This window comes from Myxocyprinus asiaticus, chromosome 25 (genome assembly GCF_019703515.2).
Source record: "Myxocyprinus asiaticus isolate MX2 ecotype Aquarium Trade chromosome 25, UBuf_Myxa_2, whole genome shotgun sequence".
In the NCBI taxonomy this organism is placed as follows: Eukaryota; Metazoa; Chordata; class Actinopteri; order Cypriniformes; family Catostomidae; genus Myxocyprinus; species Myxocyprinus asiaticus.
Window position 1 is genome coordinate 19,774,437 of NC_059368.1, and position 16,792 is coordinate 19,791,228.

Here is a 16,792-nt window from a genome sequence, read left to right on the forward strand (position 1 = left end):
AGGTGGTAATTTTATCCTATATAGTAGAGTTGGGTACTCGAGTTCAGTGGACTTGGACTTGTCACAGACTCAGATGCATTTTTACTCTGACTTGACTCGGGCTGGAGCATTTAGGGCTTGGGATTTTTTTCAGAATCCAGCCGAGTCCATGACATTTGTGATGCAATGACAAACAAACAAGCAAACAAATAACGTAATAGAGTGACCATACATCCTCTTTTCCCAAGACATGTCCTCTTTATTAAACCTGAAAAAAGTGTCTGGCCGGGATTTCAAAATTGCCTCTTCATATTGATGTGCTCTCTACAGTTAGTACTATCATACATTCTGTGTATTTGAAACTGCACATACATTTTCTTGTGTATATGTCCTTATGTGTGATTATTCTGGCTGAGAGCAGTAGCTCACACACTTTCAAAGTCCGTTTTTTAACTCTCTCGCCTGCGCGCGTGCGCTGTATGTGTGCGCGCAAAAGAGATCGCCACACGTGCTCTGCCACTCTCATCCAGAAATATCAATAACGTAAGCACACTTTTAAAAGTACGTTCCCCAACTCGGCAAATTATTAAAAGAATAAATGTTTTATCAGATTCACATTACTACGCAAAGCCATTTCTAACTGAAAATGTTGACTATATCAAGACAAAATCAAATATGCCACAGATTAGGGATATTTAAACTAATACGGATGAAACAGACCATGGAAATTGTACAACTCAGTCCGTTACATATTTGTAGTGCAACCTCTGTGTGTTACCTGTAAAGCTGGCACTTGCGTTTCAATGGCAAAAAAGTCAGAAAACACAATGAAGAACACAAGTGAGGGGAGAAGTCTCTATTCACCTATTATCCATACTAAATATAATGTGAAAAGAAATGTCAGCTCAAGGAGAGTTTGTCATAAAAAATGTATCTTAACTTTAGGGAAGTAGGCTATACCTGGACACAGCAGGAGGACAGAAAAGTGTAGTAGAATAAAAATATATTTCTAATGGTTTCTGATCTTTTCAGTTTTAATTTTCTGTTTAATTTTATGGGCATTATTAAATGTTTTAATATTACACATTAAATGTATTTAATTAATTACATTACGTGTATTTCACCCATAATTTTAGATAAAACTAAACTAAATTGATTGGACAAATTGAAAATGAAGTAGAAAAACTAAACTAAAATTTTAAATAATAATAATTCTGGTTGTAATGACTAATGCAGCTTTCACTTTCTTTGGTGTATGTTTGAGTGGAGGGGAAAAATCAACAAATAATTGAAAAAGTCAACAGAACACAATAAGAAGTGTGTTGAAGGACAGTTTTGTCTTCATACACCTGAAGCATATGCTTTCATTCTGAAACCACTTTGAAATTTGATCAGCAGGATAATAATCATAAAATGTGAATATGAAATGCAACAGAGGTGTTTTTGTTGCATTTATATTGACAAATTGTTTTTCTTAGTTGTGAAGGTTAAAATAAGCTGAAAATATTGATGTTGAGTTTACGGTTACAATTTTAATTCAGATTCATGAACAGATTCATTCGGACTCGACTCAGACTCCGCCTGTTATGGACTCATTGACTTGAGTTAGACTCGACTCCTTTTGGACTTGGACTCGACTCAGACTCGATTGTTTAAAGACTCGGACTCGACTAAGGTGGACTCGAACTCGAAATCCTTTTCATAGAGTTACCTTGATCGATAAAACCATGCGCTGTCAAACTGAAATGCTTTGACGAGCAATATCACTCATAAGTTGAGGAATTACTTTACCTATTGTTTTAACCATTAAGAGTTCTGTGTACCTATGGATTTATTTCCATCGAGTAATGCTTTGTATTCAAATTAAACACGGTATATGTTTTCAAATATGATCATTTTTGCAAGCCCTGAACTGGTTTGCCAGTGATCTAACAGCTGGAGTGCTCTTGATGATTGTTAATATATAATGCTGAATTGTACAGCACAAAAATGCCATCATTTTGTTTTGCCACACATTTGATAACATCCACCATCACACACACCATTTGTGTTTCTATGCTGTCAAATGAATGGTTGTTGGGAGGTGGTAAAGAAGATGATGATGAATGTGTTTCAGCTGTTGGTGCAGGCATTATTTGTAGGAAAAGTTTTCAGAGAATGTGCATAAAATCTCTTGCATTGTTTGCCCAAACTTTGTTTTAGAGGAATTATTTAAAGGTGAAGTGTCTGATTTTTGCACAGTCAAATGGAACTGTAAAAATAATTACTATTTTTAAACAGGTTTCCTGAACACTTCTATGTCTTCTATTGGTTAGAAAAGCAGATAGTCCTTCCTCAAGCTCATGCCATTGGATGAACCAGTGTTGCAATGTTGGGCTGGTCGGGATGCTCAAACTAATAAAGCAATGTTTTGAAAGTGCCACATAGCCACAGAGTTTATACTTTTTGGGGAATCAACCTACTAAACAGCTTTTTTCTTTAGTTTTCTCTGCTTATTAACCTGGGATTGTTGAAAGTATTTTCAAATCAAATAAATTGCACATTTGAACTTGTACTGTTTAATATAATTTTCATTGCATATTAAATACAATATGACACATAGTTGTAAAACAATTTATCTTCTCCAAATTCCCCAGTGAAAACAGAAAAACATTTCAGAGCGCTGTTTAGCTCCAAGTGGCATAGAGGCGCAATTCTGTCACAGCTGTGGAGATTTTAAAATTTAATTTACTAGGCATAAGAAACTTTTACTTAGATGAAATAACAGAGAAGGCTGCACTGGAATTTCTGTGTACAGTTGTATACTGTCAAACTGTCTAAATTTTGTTTCTCCTCTAAACAAACACAAACAGCTTAAATGTAGCTACTGAAAAATATGTCCTCTTTGAGAGAGAGAGAAAAAGATGAATAAGTCCTTCAACCCCTAATCATACTAAAACTCATAAAAAAAAATTTCAGGGCTGTATCAAACCATCAGCTGCTCATGGTTATATATAAAGCTTCTAAAAGTCTTGCAATAAATAGACATCAGGGAATATTTTTAAATTATATGTTTGCGACTTCTAAAAGACCTTTGCCAGTTATAGGCTTAGATAAAAATGATCTACCAAAAGCATATAATGCACCCCTGCATATTTCTTTTAAAAGCATGTAAGGTCCAAGCAGGGTTATGATGGACTGCAACAGACACAAAAATGTTGTGGTTTACTCAACCAATGTTTCCTGTTTCATTATATGAAAAAAGATAAATCTGACTATCATTAAAATCTGGTTATACTGTGTATACTTGTGTTGCCACAGCATTAGTGCAACTGTTATATTGAATGGCTAATGGTGTTTCTCACATTGCACTGTAGTCTAAATGAAAAGTTCTGGCACCAGGCAATTAATTAGTCTTTAAATTATTAAGACCCACAGAACTCTGTGAACACTAACCCATTCTTAATCTCATTACTGCTGCATTGTGGGCGAGAGGGTACGCTCAGTTCCCAGGTGATCAAAGGCTATTTACACAAACTGGAGATAAATGAGCTCACTGTGTATTCTGCAGAAAATTCATTTATCATAACTGTTGATGGATGGATTAGCAAGAGTAAACAATGCAAAAGGAATAAATGTAATGTACCTTTGTTAGGAGGATTCATATATCAATTGCAAGAGTTTTTCCAAGGCCAAGAAGACTGTTTTGTGTGGTGTTGAAACAAATAGATGCCAAGTACCCATAAATTACTGCTATTGCCTTGAGGCGTTTAGAATAATATATATTTATTTTGCCCTCTATCTACGGGGCATATGGTACACGTTTTTAAATATTCAGATAAATCAACAATTCCTGGAAAGAGAAGTACTAAATTTGGAAATATGGCTTTGAAAAAATCTTGTATAGAATTATCATTCCTTTCACTTTCGCTGTTTTTATGCCAGCATGTCGTGATTATTTGCTCTGTGATTGAGAATCCCACCATGTCCTTGAACACAGGTCATGTCATGCGTGATCCTGCAGTCAGTATATCAGCAAGGTTTATTAACAGCTAAGTAAGTCTGTATTATTTGTCGGGCATGCACTAGACATTAATCAAACCCCCTGATTAATTATATCCCCATGACCTGCTGCTGAAATGCTGGCAGCACCTGGCATGACACAACTTAAGTACTCTCTGCCATGAGCCAGCCATCTTTAAACAGTCCCATTAAAAATGTATGCGGCTGTTTTCTACGTTGCTGTCACACCTGCCGGGACAATGACCTCCCAACGACATCGTTGATGCAGTTAATTGCCCCTTTGTAAGAATATATTTGCCTCAGAGAGCTTTTCACCTGACAGCTTTTTTATTGACCTCCCCATCACCACACACACACACACACACACGCATGCATGCAAACCCACACACACCTTTCTGTCACTCTCTTCTGGCTTTTGTTTAGACCGCCTCATTCGCTTTCCATCCTGAGCATCTATTTTCATTTGTATGGCTCTCCCTACAGACTGCTTGAAGTCGGCAGATATGGAGGGAGACTGCAGCAACCAAAGAACTCTGTTTACCATGTTTGTGAAAACTAGAGCTGGGCAATTTGGCCAAAATATTTCTCTCTCATTATTTTTTAGCCTCCTCGATATTTATGTAATTGCTCCGAAATGGCTAAAAAGTTTGTTTCAACAGGGGGAATCATAATTTTAACCAAACAATCTTTGTAATCAACAAGATTGGAAATGTTTAATGTGAGAACTAAAACAGTAAAAATCTAATTAATAATTAAATGAACACAAGGAATCCCATACAGAAAACTGATATATGGCCATATATGAACATATAAAATTATAGTTAATATTTTTGAGCATATGTACATCAAATTCAAATTCCACTAAGATCTGGGAAAATATGTTATTTACATATATATATATATATATATATATATATATATATATATATATATATATATATATATATATATATATATTTATACACTATATTGCCAAAAGTATTCGCTCACCCATCCAAATAATTGAATTCAGGTGTTCCAATCACTTCCATGGCCACAGGTGTATAAAATGAAGCACCTAGGCATGCAGACTGCTTCTACAAACATTTGTGAAAGAATGGGCCGCTCTCAGGAGCTCAGTGAATTCCAGCATGGTACTGTGATAGGATGCCACCTGTGCAACAAGTCCAGTCGTGAAATTTCCTCGCTACTAAATATTCCACAGTCAACTGTCAGTGGTATTATAACAAAGTGGAAGCGATTGGGAATGACAGCAACTCAGCCACGAAGTGGTAGGCCACATAAAATGACAGAGCGGGGTCAGCGGATGCTGAGGCGCATAGTGCGCAGAGGTCGCCAACTTTCTGCAAAGTCAATCGCTACAGACCTCCAAAGTTCATGTGGCCTTCAGATTAGCTCAAGAATAGTGCGTAGAGAGCTTCATGGAATAGGTTTCCATGGCCGAGCAGCTGCATCCAAGCCATACATCACCAAGTGCAATGCAAAGCGTCGGATGCAGTGGTGTAAAGCACGCTGCCACTGGACTCTAGAGCAGTGGAGATGCATTCTCTGGAGTGACGAATCATGCTTCTCCATCTGGCAATCTGATGGACAAGTCTGGGTTTGGCGGTTGCCAGGAGAATGGTACTTGTCTGACTGCATTGTGCCAACTGTGAAGTTTGGTGGAGGGGGGATTATGGTGTGGGGTTGTTTTTCAGGAGCTGGGCTTGGCCCCTTAGTTCCAGTGAAAGGAACTCTGAATGCTTCAGCATACCAAGAGATTTTGGACAATTTCATGCTCCCAACTTTGTGGGAACAGTTTGGGGATGGCCCCTTCCTGTTCCAACATGACTGCACACCAGTGCACAAAGCAAGGTCCATAAAGACATGGATGAGCGAGTTTGGTGTGGAAGAACTTGACTGGCCTGCACAGAGTCCTGACCTCAACCTGATAGAGCACCTTTGGGATGAATTAGAGCGAAGACTGCGAGCCAGGCCTTCTCGTCCAACATCAGTGTCTGACCTCACAAATGCACTTCTGGAAGAATGGTCAAAAATCCCATAAACACACTCCTAAACCTTGTGGAAAGCCTTCCCAGAAGAGTTGAAGCTGTTATAGCTGCAAAGGGTGGGCCAACGTCATATTAAACCCTATGGATTAAGAATGGGATGTCACTTAAGTTCATATGCGTCTAAAGGCAGATGAGCGAATACTTTTGGCAATATAGTGTATATGTATATATATATATATATATATATATATATATATACATATACATATACAGGTGCATCTCAATAAATTAGAATGTCGTGGAAAAGTTCATTTATTTCAGTAATTCAACTCAAATTGTGAAACTCGTGTATTAAATAAATTCAGTGCACACAGACTGAAGTAGTTTAAGTCTTTGGTTCTTTTAATTGTGATGATTTTGGCTCACATTTAACAAAAACCCACCAATTCACTATCTCAAAAAATTAGAATATTTTGACATGCCAATCAGCTAATCAACTCAAAACACCTGCAAAGGTTTCCTGAGCCTTCAAAATGTTCTCTCAGTTTGGTTCACTAGGCTACACAATCATGGGGAATACTGCTGATCTGACAGTTGTCCAGAAGACAATCACTGACACCCTTCACAAGGAGGGTAAGCCACAAACATTCATTGCCAAAGAAGCTGGCTTTTCACAGAGTGCTGTATCCAAGCATGTTAACAGAAAGTTGAGTGGAAGGAAAAAGTGTGGAAGAAAAAGATGCACAACTAACCGAGAGAACCGCAGACTTATGAGGATTGTCAAGCAAAATGTCGATTCAAGAATTTGGGTGAACTTCACAAGGAATGGACTGAGGCTGGGGTCAAGGCATCAAGAGCCACCACACACAGACGTGTCAAGGAATTTGGCTACAGTTGTCGCATTCCTCTTGTTAAGCCACTCCTGAACCACAGACATCGTCAGAGGCGTCTTACCTGGGCTAAGGAGAAGAAGAACTGGACTGTTGCCCAGTGGTCCAAAGTCCTCTTTTCAGATGAGAGCAAGTTTTGTATTTCATTTGGAAACCAAGGTCCTAGAGTCTGGAGGAAGGGTGGAGAAGCTCATAGCCCAAGTTGCTTGAAGTCCAGTGTTAAGTTTCCACAGTCTGTGATGATTTGGGGTGCAATGTCATCTGCTGGTGTTGGTCCATTGTGTTTTTTGAAAACCAAAGTCACTGCACCCGTTTACCAAGAAATTTTGGAGCACTTCATGCTTCCTTCTGCTGACCAGATATTTAAAGATGCTGATTTCATTTTCCAGCAGGATTTGGCACTTGCCCACACTGCCAAAAGCACCAAAAGTTGGTTAAATGACCATGGTGTTGGTGTGCTTGACTGGCCAGCAAACTCACCAGACCTGAACCCCATAGAGAATCTATGGGGTATTGGCAAGAGGAAAATGAGAAACAAGAGACCAAAAAATACAGATGAGCTGAAGGCCACTGTCAAAGAAACCTGGGCTTCCATACCACCTCAGCAGTGCCACAAACTGATCACCTCCATGCCACGCCGAATTGAGGCAGTAATTAAAGCAAAAGGAGCCCCTACCAAGTATTGAGTACATATACAGTAAATGAACATACTTTCCAGAAGGCCAACAATTCACTAAAAATGTTTTTTTTTTATTGGTCTTATGATGTATTCTAATTTTTTGAGATAGTGAATTGGTGGGTTTTTGTTAAATGTGAGCCAAAATCATCACAATTAAAAGAACCAAAGACTTAAACTACTTCAATCTGTGTGCACTGAATTTATTTAATACACGAGTTTCACAATTTGAGTTGAATTACTGAAATAAATGAACTTTTCCACGACATTCTAATTTATTGAGATGCACCTGTATATATATATATTATTATACACACACCGATTAGTCACAACATTAAAACCACCTGCCTAATATTTTGTAGGCATTCTGAGATGCTATTCTTCTCACCACAATTGTACAGAGCAGTTATCTGAGTTACTGTAGACTTTGTCAATTCGAACCAGTCTGGCCATTCTTTGTTGACCTCTCTCATCAACAAGGCATTTCCGTCCACAGAACTGCCCCTCACTGGATGTTTTTTGTTTTTGGCACAGTTCTGAATAAATTCTAGAGACTGTTGTGCATGAAAATCCTAGGAGATCAGCAATCATGCCATGGTCCAAATCACTGAGATCAAATTTTGTGGGTTGGCGCTGTTTTGGCGGCACGAGGGGGACCTACACAATATTAGGCAGGCGGTTTTAATGTTGTGGCTGATCAGTGTATATATAAATATATGTGTGTGTGTGTGTGTGTGTATACATATATTATATATATATATATATATATATATATATATACACACACTTTATTGCCAAAAGTATTCGCTCACCCATCCAAATAATTGAATTCAGGTGTTCCAATCACTTCCATGGCCACAGGTGTATAAAATGAAGCACCTAGGCATGCAGACTGCTTCTACAAACATTTGTGAAAGAATGGGCCACTCTCAGGAGCCCAGTGAATTCCAGCGTGGTACTGTGATAGGATGCCACCTGTGCAACAAGTCCAGTCGTGAAATTTCCTCGCTACTAAATATTCCACAGTCAACTGTCAGTGGTATTATAACAAAGTGGAAGCGATTGGGAATGACAGCAACTCAGCCACGAAGTGGTAGGCCACGTAAAATGACAGAGCGGGCTCAGCGGATGCTGAGGCGCATAGTGCGCAGAGGTCGTCAAATTTCTGCAGAGTCAATCGCTACAGACCTCCAAAGCTCATGTGGCCTTCAGATTAGCTCAAGAACAGTGCGTAGAGAGCTTCATGGAATGGGTTTCCATGGCCGAGCAGCTGCATCCAAGCCATACATCACCAAGTGCAATGCAAAGTGTCGGATGCATTGGTGTAAAGCACACCGCCACTGGACTCTAGAGCAGTGGAGACGCGTTCTCTGGAGTGACGAATCACGCTTCTCCATCTGGCAATCTGATGGACGAGTCTGGGTTTGGCGGTTGCCAGGAGAACGGTACTTGTCTGACTGCATTGCGCCAACTGTGAAGTTTGGTGGAGGGGGATTATGGTGTGGGGTTGTTTTTCAGGAGCTGGGCTTGGCCTCTTAGTTCCAGTGAAAGGAACTCTGAATGCTTCAGCATACCAAGAGATTTTGGACAATTCCATGCTCCCAACTTTGTGGGAACAGTTTGGGGATGGCCCCTTCCTGTTCCAACATGACTGCGCACCAGTGCACAAAGCAAGGTCCATAAAGACATGGATGAGCGAGTTTGGCATGGAAGAACTTGACTGGCCTGCACAGAGTCCTGACCTCAACCCGATAGAGCACCTTTGGGATGAATTAGAGCGAAAACTGCGAGCCAGGCCTTCTCGTCCAACATCAGTGTCTGACCTCACAAATGCGCTTCTGGAAGAATGGTCAAAAATTCCCATAAACACACTCCTAAACCTTGTGGAAAGCCTTCCCAGAAGAGTTGAAGCTGTTATAGCTGCAAAGGGTGGGCCGACGTCATATTAAACCCTATGGATTAAGAATGGGATGTCACTTAAGTTCATATGCGTCTAAAGGCAGATGAGCGAATGCTTTTGGCAATGTAGTGTGTATATATATATATATATATATATACTAAAAAGCATTATTTACCATCATGCATTTTTACTAAAATAATTTTTGTGAATGAACAGGGTGTGTAAAAATAACTTCATTAATATTTTGGGAATATTTATTGTGGGACCCAATCAAGTTATTATAATAAAATAATACTAAATCATTATCTTTATTTTGAGGATTAGATTTTTTTAAACAATAGTCATATATTTCTTTCGTATTTGACATTTTACAATGTTTCTCAATACAAATACTGTGAAATGCTGCCATATCCTCCTTATCTTTGATTCTATGTCGAGTTTTTAGATTTGTATAATATCTTGTGGCGGTTTACCAATGTTTGGGAAAACATTCCCTTTTTACAAAACGTAATGGCCAAATGTTATGCAAATTAAAATCATTGCAATATTCATGATATTCCTTAATTTTACATTGCCAGCAATATCATTGGGATTTTATCTTGAATATTTTATATAACACCTGCCCTTATACTGTATACAGTAATAAACAGCAACTTTCACCTACAAACTTAAACATTTTAATAAATCAAAAATGGCACACAGAGAATTTCATGAGCATAATTTTGACCAAACGAATCAGAGTTTTGAATTGGTTCATTTTAAAGGATAGTTTGAATTGATATGAATCAATGAATCAATCTTACCAACTCTAAACTTATTAACTGTTACTCTTTTGCCATTGAAGCTTAAAACAGAGACACTGATTTAACATCTCTACAGTAAATGCTCAAGGAAGAATCTTAAAACTACTGTAATGAAATTGCAAAATCTTTCAATAATATCGCAAAATCCTTGCAAACGTGTCGTGAATTTTCAATATTTCGCCCAGCCTTATAGTGCACATGGAAATGCACCTAGGCATCAAACTGCACTAGTTACGTTTTGCTGGATGAAAGGGCATTCCAAGACCAAGCCTGCATTAATTTCAATTTGCAATGAAACAATTTTACTGATTTCCTCCCATTGCATTGTGATGAAAACGTGTGGACCAGAGTAACTCTATTTGATTAAGCAGCTAATTACAAATGTATATGGATTCAGTTTTCTCAGCAAAGGGGGCACTCAGCCAGAGCCCTCATACATGACACATACATAATAAGTTTGAAAGTGTAAACATCGATCACCTTGAAAACTAGGTAAAGTTCGATTGGCTAAGAGATGGATCGTAAGAGCAGAGAAAAAAGAAAGGACAGGCTCGTCTTTCTCATGCTGGGGGAGGCGTTTTGGTAACATAAATGACATGCTTCCTTTACTATGCCTCCTGCCACCCTGAACGGATAAAACTATCCATTAATCTGTCATTACCTGTCAGGAGGCTGGCAAGCAGTGACAGCATCTGCTGTCAAGCCCCCCACCCACCCCCTTTTTTTTTTGGAGAGACACCTGAGAGGTAGAGGCAAGGGTGGAGGTGGGCTTATCAAGCCAGGCTGTGGAACTCAAGCTCTGGGGCTTAACCATTTGGCACTGCTGGCAGATCACACACACACATACACAGCTTATATCAGTAATAATGCTGATATAAGCTTTTCAGCTGAATGGGGAGATGATGAGATTGTTTTTGGCTTGTATGTTTTTATATATATACATAAAAATCTATTTGTGGATAGCAGAAATGCATTACTGTAGATACTAAAACCATGAAGGATCATTTTTGTACATTCCGGATATATGAGATGCTTCTACTAATTGGTCCTCTGGTGGTAAAGAATAACATAAAATTCTTCTTTTTTTTTTTTTCTCTCTCTCTCTCTCTCAAGAGATAGGCAGCTATGAATGTAACTCACTGTTATCAAAATATTGCTAGGCTGTGCTACCTTTACGTTGGTGAAATATAGAATGTCACACAGTATTTCAGTTGAAAGCACCTAAACCGCTAGTCAATTACACAGCAGACTTGCTATTACATTCCCACTGAAATATTTATATATTCTTATGTAACATCAGATATTTTAATATAAACAAAGATAAAGGGTGTAGGAATTTGACAACTTGTTATAAGGACTGAAATGTGCCAGCATTCCTGTAGCATTAATTACAGGTACCGATAAATAAATGTCAGTTTCCTAAACTGACACCCAAAAATATTAGACAAAACTGAATAGTATTTTGGCTTCAGCCAATAGATGTAATGGAGCACATAGCATACAACATGCACAGATATCTGTGTGCAAAAGCCGCTTCACCCCTCCTTAAAGAGAAATCCAACCTAACATCCCATGGTATTTTATAGAGAGGTAGGCCTATTGTTTTCACAGATAAAACCCTGGCGACAAAACTATCCTTCACCAGTAATGATTACAACTTATTGCTGTGAATCAGTCCAGAAATATTCTCATACCAGCTCTTCTCTCTGTACACTCTCCAGCAGACTGCATTATTTTTAGTTTCTCAAGTGTATCACTGGAATCAAAGGAGAGAACTGACAAAATTATATAAAATTCACACATTGTTGTGATCTGGAAACACTGCAATGGTTGAAGATCAGGCATTGATTATTAGACCTATGTGATAACCTGTATTGACCACTTACATTATAAAGGATGTCCAATGGCCTTAAAAAGCATTTGGAGTGGACACTTAAAAAAATATGAACCACTGCATAGATAACAAAATATCAAATCAAGTGGAATTTTCTCAGATCTAACTTCACTTTCCTTCCATTTTTTTTTAGTTATTTTTAATCATCTGATCTCAGTTGATGTCCACTCAAGTTTACACAGGTGATCTAACAGAGATCAACTACGAATCTAATTCCTCATATTAACTATGGACATGCTCCACTCACATTTGACATCCAAAAAGTGGCCAAATGCTTCTTGATACGTCTCAGTTTTGAACAATATGTCTTGTTTTATAATTTTAAACCTTACAATCCTTTATGTGCATTTTTTTATTTCCTAAATGTGTGATTGGAATACATTTCTTTGACATTTTGTTATTTAATGCAAAGACATTCATACATTAAGTGTCCAAATACTTATTGGGGCACTGGATGTTACTATTATTTTGAATTCCAATTAAGAAGATACACATAATAGTATCTGTGTATTGTTCATCAGGGCTGGGTAAAAAAAATCTAGATTTTCCAATGCATCGGCATCTTCGTTTGAGCGATGACGATATCGATTCTTAAATCACAAGACTGGTCTATATGGCAACCCTCTATAATGCAAGTAAATCACTTGCATATGTGACCAAATTCTGCACTATGCATCTAAAAATGTCTGTGATTAGCCTCTGGCTGGTAAATGTTCAGTTTTCACCAGTGTTTGAGTAGTATATTGGTGAAAATTTTTAGCACAGAGAGCCTTTCACAATGTGTTGTTAGAAAAGTTTAGTTTGACTCCTTCCATGTAACGAGATCCACGCAATCCATTTTTCATTGAATAATGTCTCTTTGAATATCCTTTCTGTCCTTTACAATCAGTTGTTGATCAAAAACACCAACAAAATAAACATTTAATTGTAACCAAACATAGCACAAATGCAGTTTGTAATTAGGGGTGGGTAAAAATATTGATTTTCCAATGCATCACAATCTTCGTTTGAAAATCTCAATATCGATTCTTAAATCCCAAGATCAATCTTTTACTCTATGCGCAATAGGGCTGAAACGATTAGTTAACGTTATCGACAACGTCGACAATAAAAAAATGTCTACAGAAATGTCCATTGTTGAATAGTCTTTTGATCTTATTTAATGCAACACGAGACCATCTGAAACGCTAATGATGGCACGCGAGAGCAGCACTTCAGCTCGCGAATGATTGAGGGGAGGCAAAAAACACAGCTCACAGTCCAGACGCATTCCAAACTTTCCAAACAGCTTAAGGTGATATAGATCGCAAAGTATGAAGGAAATATAATACAAAAATACAAAATAAATAAATACAGAAGCAGTGTCGTCGTGAAATAAAGCGTACCTGGCGTTCCGCTTGAGCAAAACTTGCAGGTCAGAGTGTCTAAAAATGAAACACCCCGGCATTATATCTTCAATGCATCCTTCATTAAAGTTCAAATAATAAGGAAGTGGGTTGTATAAATAAGCACAAATACCGAAACTGGTATTTCCTGTGCGGTCAGAGCCGCTTATATGAGTCAAGTGAAAAACAGCAAGAAGAGTTTCAAACTTTGCCCGGCTGATACACTGTCTCACGCTGAGATGCTCATCCCTCACGTGCACTTGCCACAGCTAGATTATAACGTGATGGCATAGTGAATCATAATATATGTCACGGTGTGTATCTTATCATGAAGAAAATCGTCGATTCAAGCTCTATTAAGAGAGAGGTTTTTTTTTCTTTTGATTTTAAGATAAATCGAAATCAAACAAACAAAAAGGTGAGAGGGTGTAGTCTTAGCCCATTATACAATGCAAAAAATAAAAATAAAAAAATAAAACACACACACACAAAAAAAAAAAAACGGTTTTCAAACGGTTGCCTTTTTTGATTTATTTTCCAATATAAATATCTAAAACTCCTTACGTACATTTACTTTAGGAGCTATACTGCAGAATAAATTTTTTTTTATTGGAGAATGTTGAATAGAATATTTAATATTTATATATTTTAAATTATCTAAAAATCCTTCAAACAAGATACATCTACCTGAGAAGCAGCATATAAGATATTTAGACTTGTTTTCAGAGAATGTATCTTGAATATAAGTATATTTTGTCCTTACTGCACTTGCTGAAGTATAAACGAGTGAAAAAATACACTTATATACAAAATGTTAGATTAGTCGAATAACAAAATAATCGTTAGTTTCAGCCCTAATGCGCAACCCTCCACTACAATGAGAGGAAATCACTGGCATTTGCAACCAAATTTTGCGCTATGCAACTAAAATATATATATTTGCCACCTGGCTGGTAAAGATTTCACTTACCAGTTGTGTAGTATAGTGGTGGAGTACCAAGGTCCTTTCACTGCATGTTGAGGGTAAAAGTTGTTTTGTGTAATGTGTGTCCAAAGATGCAACCGTTTTGTCGAATTCTGAATCAAATCGAATTGAGAACTTGTGAATCAGAATCGAATCAGGAAATGTATCAGTATCCCGCCTTAAATATAATGTATAAAATATATGCAATTTCAAGACCACATATTTATTGATGGTTTGCACTAAATTTTTAAAAAGCTCAAATGTGACCAAAATGATGAAAAACTAATGATAAAATGATTAAATAAATATTAGAGTAATGTACCTAGTTAGAAGGTCCCCTGTACAATTAACATCTTTTATATGTAAGCATAATGGACATTATAACTGAAATAATGAATCGGAATCGTATTGGGTCTGTTCCAAAACCTAGTGAATGTCACCAGAGGCAGCATTTTAAGGCATCATAGGTGTACTCCCAACTCCTCCTAAAGGCTGTTCTAAAAGCTACTGTAAAAAAAAAAAAAAAATCCTGTTGTTTATTAAATAAAATTAAAAAATTAAAAAATAAACTGGCAGCTGTGGTTGCCAGAATAATTATGTAAAAAATACAGTAAAATGTAAACAACTTTACAGAACAACCTGTACATTTTACAGTTTAAAACTGTTGTAATTTACAAAAAAAATTAATTTTAAACCAGTAAATCCAACAGCGCTTTTCTTCTGGGATGTAATTTTGATGCCTGTATATTTTACGGTGCAGTACCAACATTAACTAAACTACATCAACTATAACACAGAACACCCCAAAGTACATAACTGATATTAAAAATAAGAAGAAACATTACTATTTCCATCAAATATAATGAAATGTAGTGGGTCACGTAGGGAATTCTTAATTATGCTGCCTCTTAAGATATCTCGTTTTGGCCAAATTCTAAGGTTGCATCTGATGTATCCTTCCCCGGGTAGGCAATCCCAGAATGCACTGTGATGAGCTCGGCAGAAAAATAAATCCAAGATGGCAGACGAAGTGAGAGAAATTTAGATTATAAATATACTTATAATCCATTCAGTACTGAAAAGCATAGATAAATAACAGTTTAATATGTTACAAAACTGACTATTTTACCCAAAATGTGTGTGTGATGTGTGTATTTATGCTCATTAGAGGATCGCGTCATTTCCCTTGCATCACCTGTATTGAAATCAGTTGCAAGTCGAGGGTCCCGTGCACTGCGCGTGAGGATCGCTATTTGAATGATGCGCGGAGCTGCCACTTATGTATAGCGTTCCAAATCGCTCTCTTGTGAGGCATCATTTCAGTAAGTATGCTGCAAGAGAAGTGAGGCAGCTCAAGCTTTGGAACAGACCCATCGTATCGGAATCAAATCTAATTGAGAGCTTGTGAATCGGAATCAAATCGAAAAGGGAAATCTGTATCAATATCTGGCCCTTTTGTACTATAATCCAAAATATACAGTACATCCATCACCTAGGAACAGGTGACTGGTAAAAATTAAAAGTGATTTTAATTAATGTTCTCTCTCCCTATAGACAGATTGCTCCAGTGACAGTGAAAGTGAGGACAACTTTATTGTTATCCCTCCTCGTGATCACCTGGGCCTTGCTATCTTCTCCATGCTCTGCTGCTTCTGGCCTCTGGGCATTGCCGCTTTCTACTTTTCTCAAGGGGTAAGTGCAGAGCTCACTGACACAAACCATAGACTAATGATGATTAAGTCTGCAAAACATTTCATTCCCTATGACATGTGAGACATATGAGATACATCTATAAACAGCCAGCCACGATTAATTCGTCAACACATTTTCATCTCTGCCCTGCAAGAAGCCTTCGGTCTCCTGAGAGAGGAGAGTTTGTGATCTTTATCAGCCTAGAACAGGTGCCTCATTATATTACCCATAATTCGAGCAAACAGCTTTGCTTGTGTAACTGCACAATTATCATGCAATCCTCTAATATAAATTGTGTAAACATGTTTAAATTAATGTAGTGATCAGATGGGCATGACGAACATGATGCTGCTGATGCTGCATGTTCTGAGGTTCAGTTGCACATGCAGTAGGATTGCACGTTAACAAAATTCCAATATTTGATACCAGTACCAGTGAAATTTTGCAATTCTTGATACCTATTTCAGTCCCACAGCAAAAACAAATATACCATTGAACACAAACCTTTATTTAAAATTTTAAATACTAATAAAAATAGGGCAGTTCCCCTCTGGCTAAAGAGCATGAATATAATACCAATAATAGTTATCTAATAGAAAACTATGTAGATATTTTT

General features: G+C 37.5%; 1 protein-coding gene across 1 annotated transcript in view; it reads left to right on the forward strand.

Annotated features, from left to right (window-relative positions):
• LOC127416470 (synapse differentiation-inducing gene protein 1-like) overlaps positions 1–16,792 on the forward strand; it is a 33,560-nt gene that overhangs the window by 7,393 nt on the left and 9,375 nt on the right. The window contains exon 4 of the mRNA XM_051655859.1: positions 16,039–16,176. Within this exon, the coding sequence (XP_051511819.1) occupies positions 16,039–16,176 (138 nt within the window). The remainder of the gene's footprint in view (positions 1–16,038; positions 16,177–16,792) is intronic.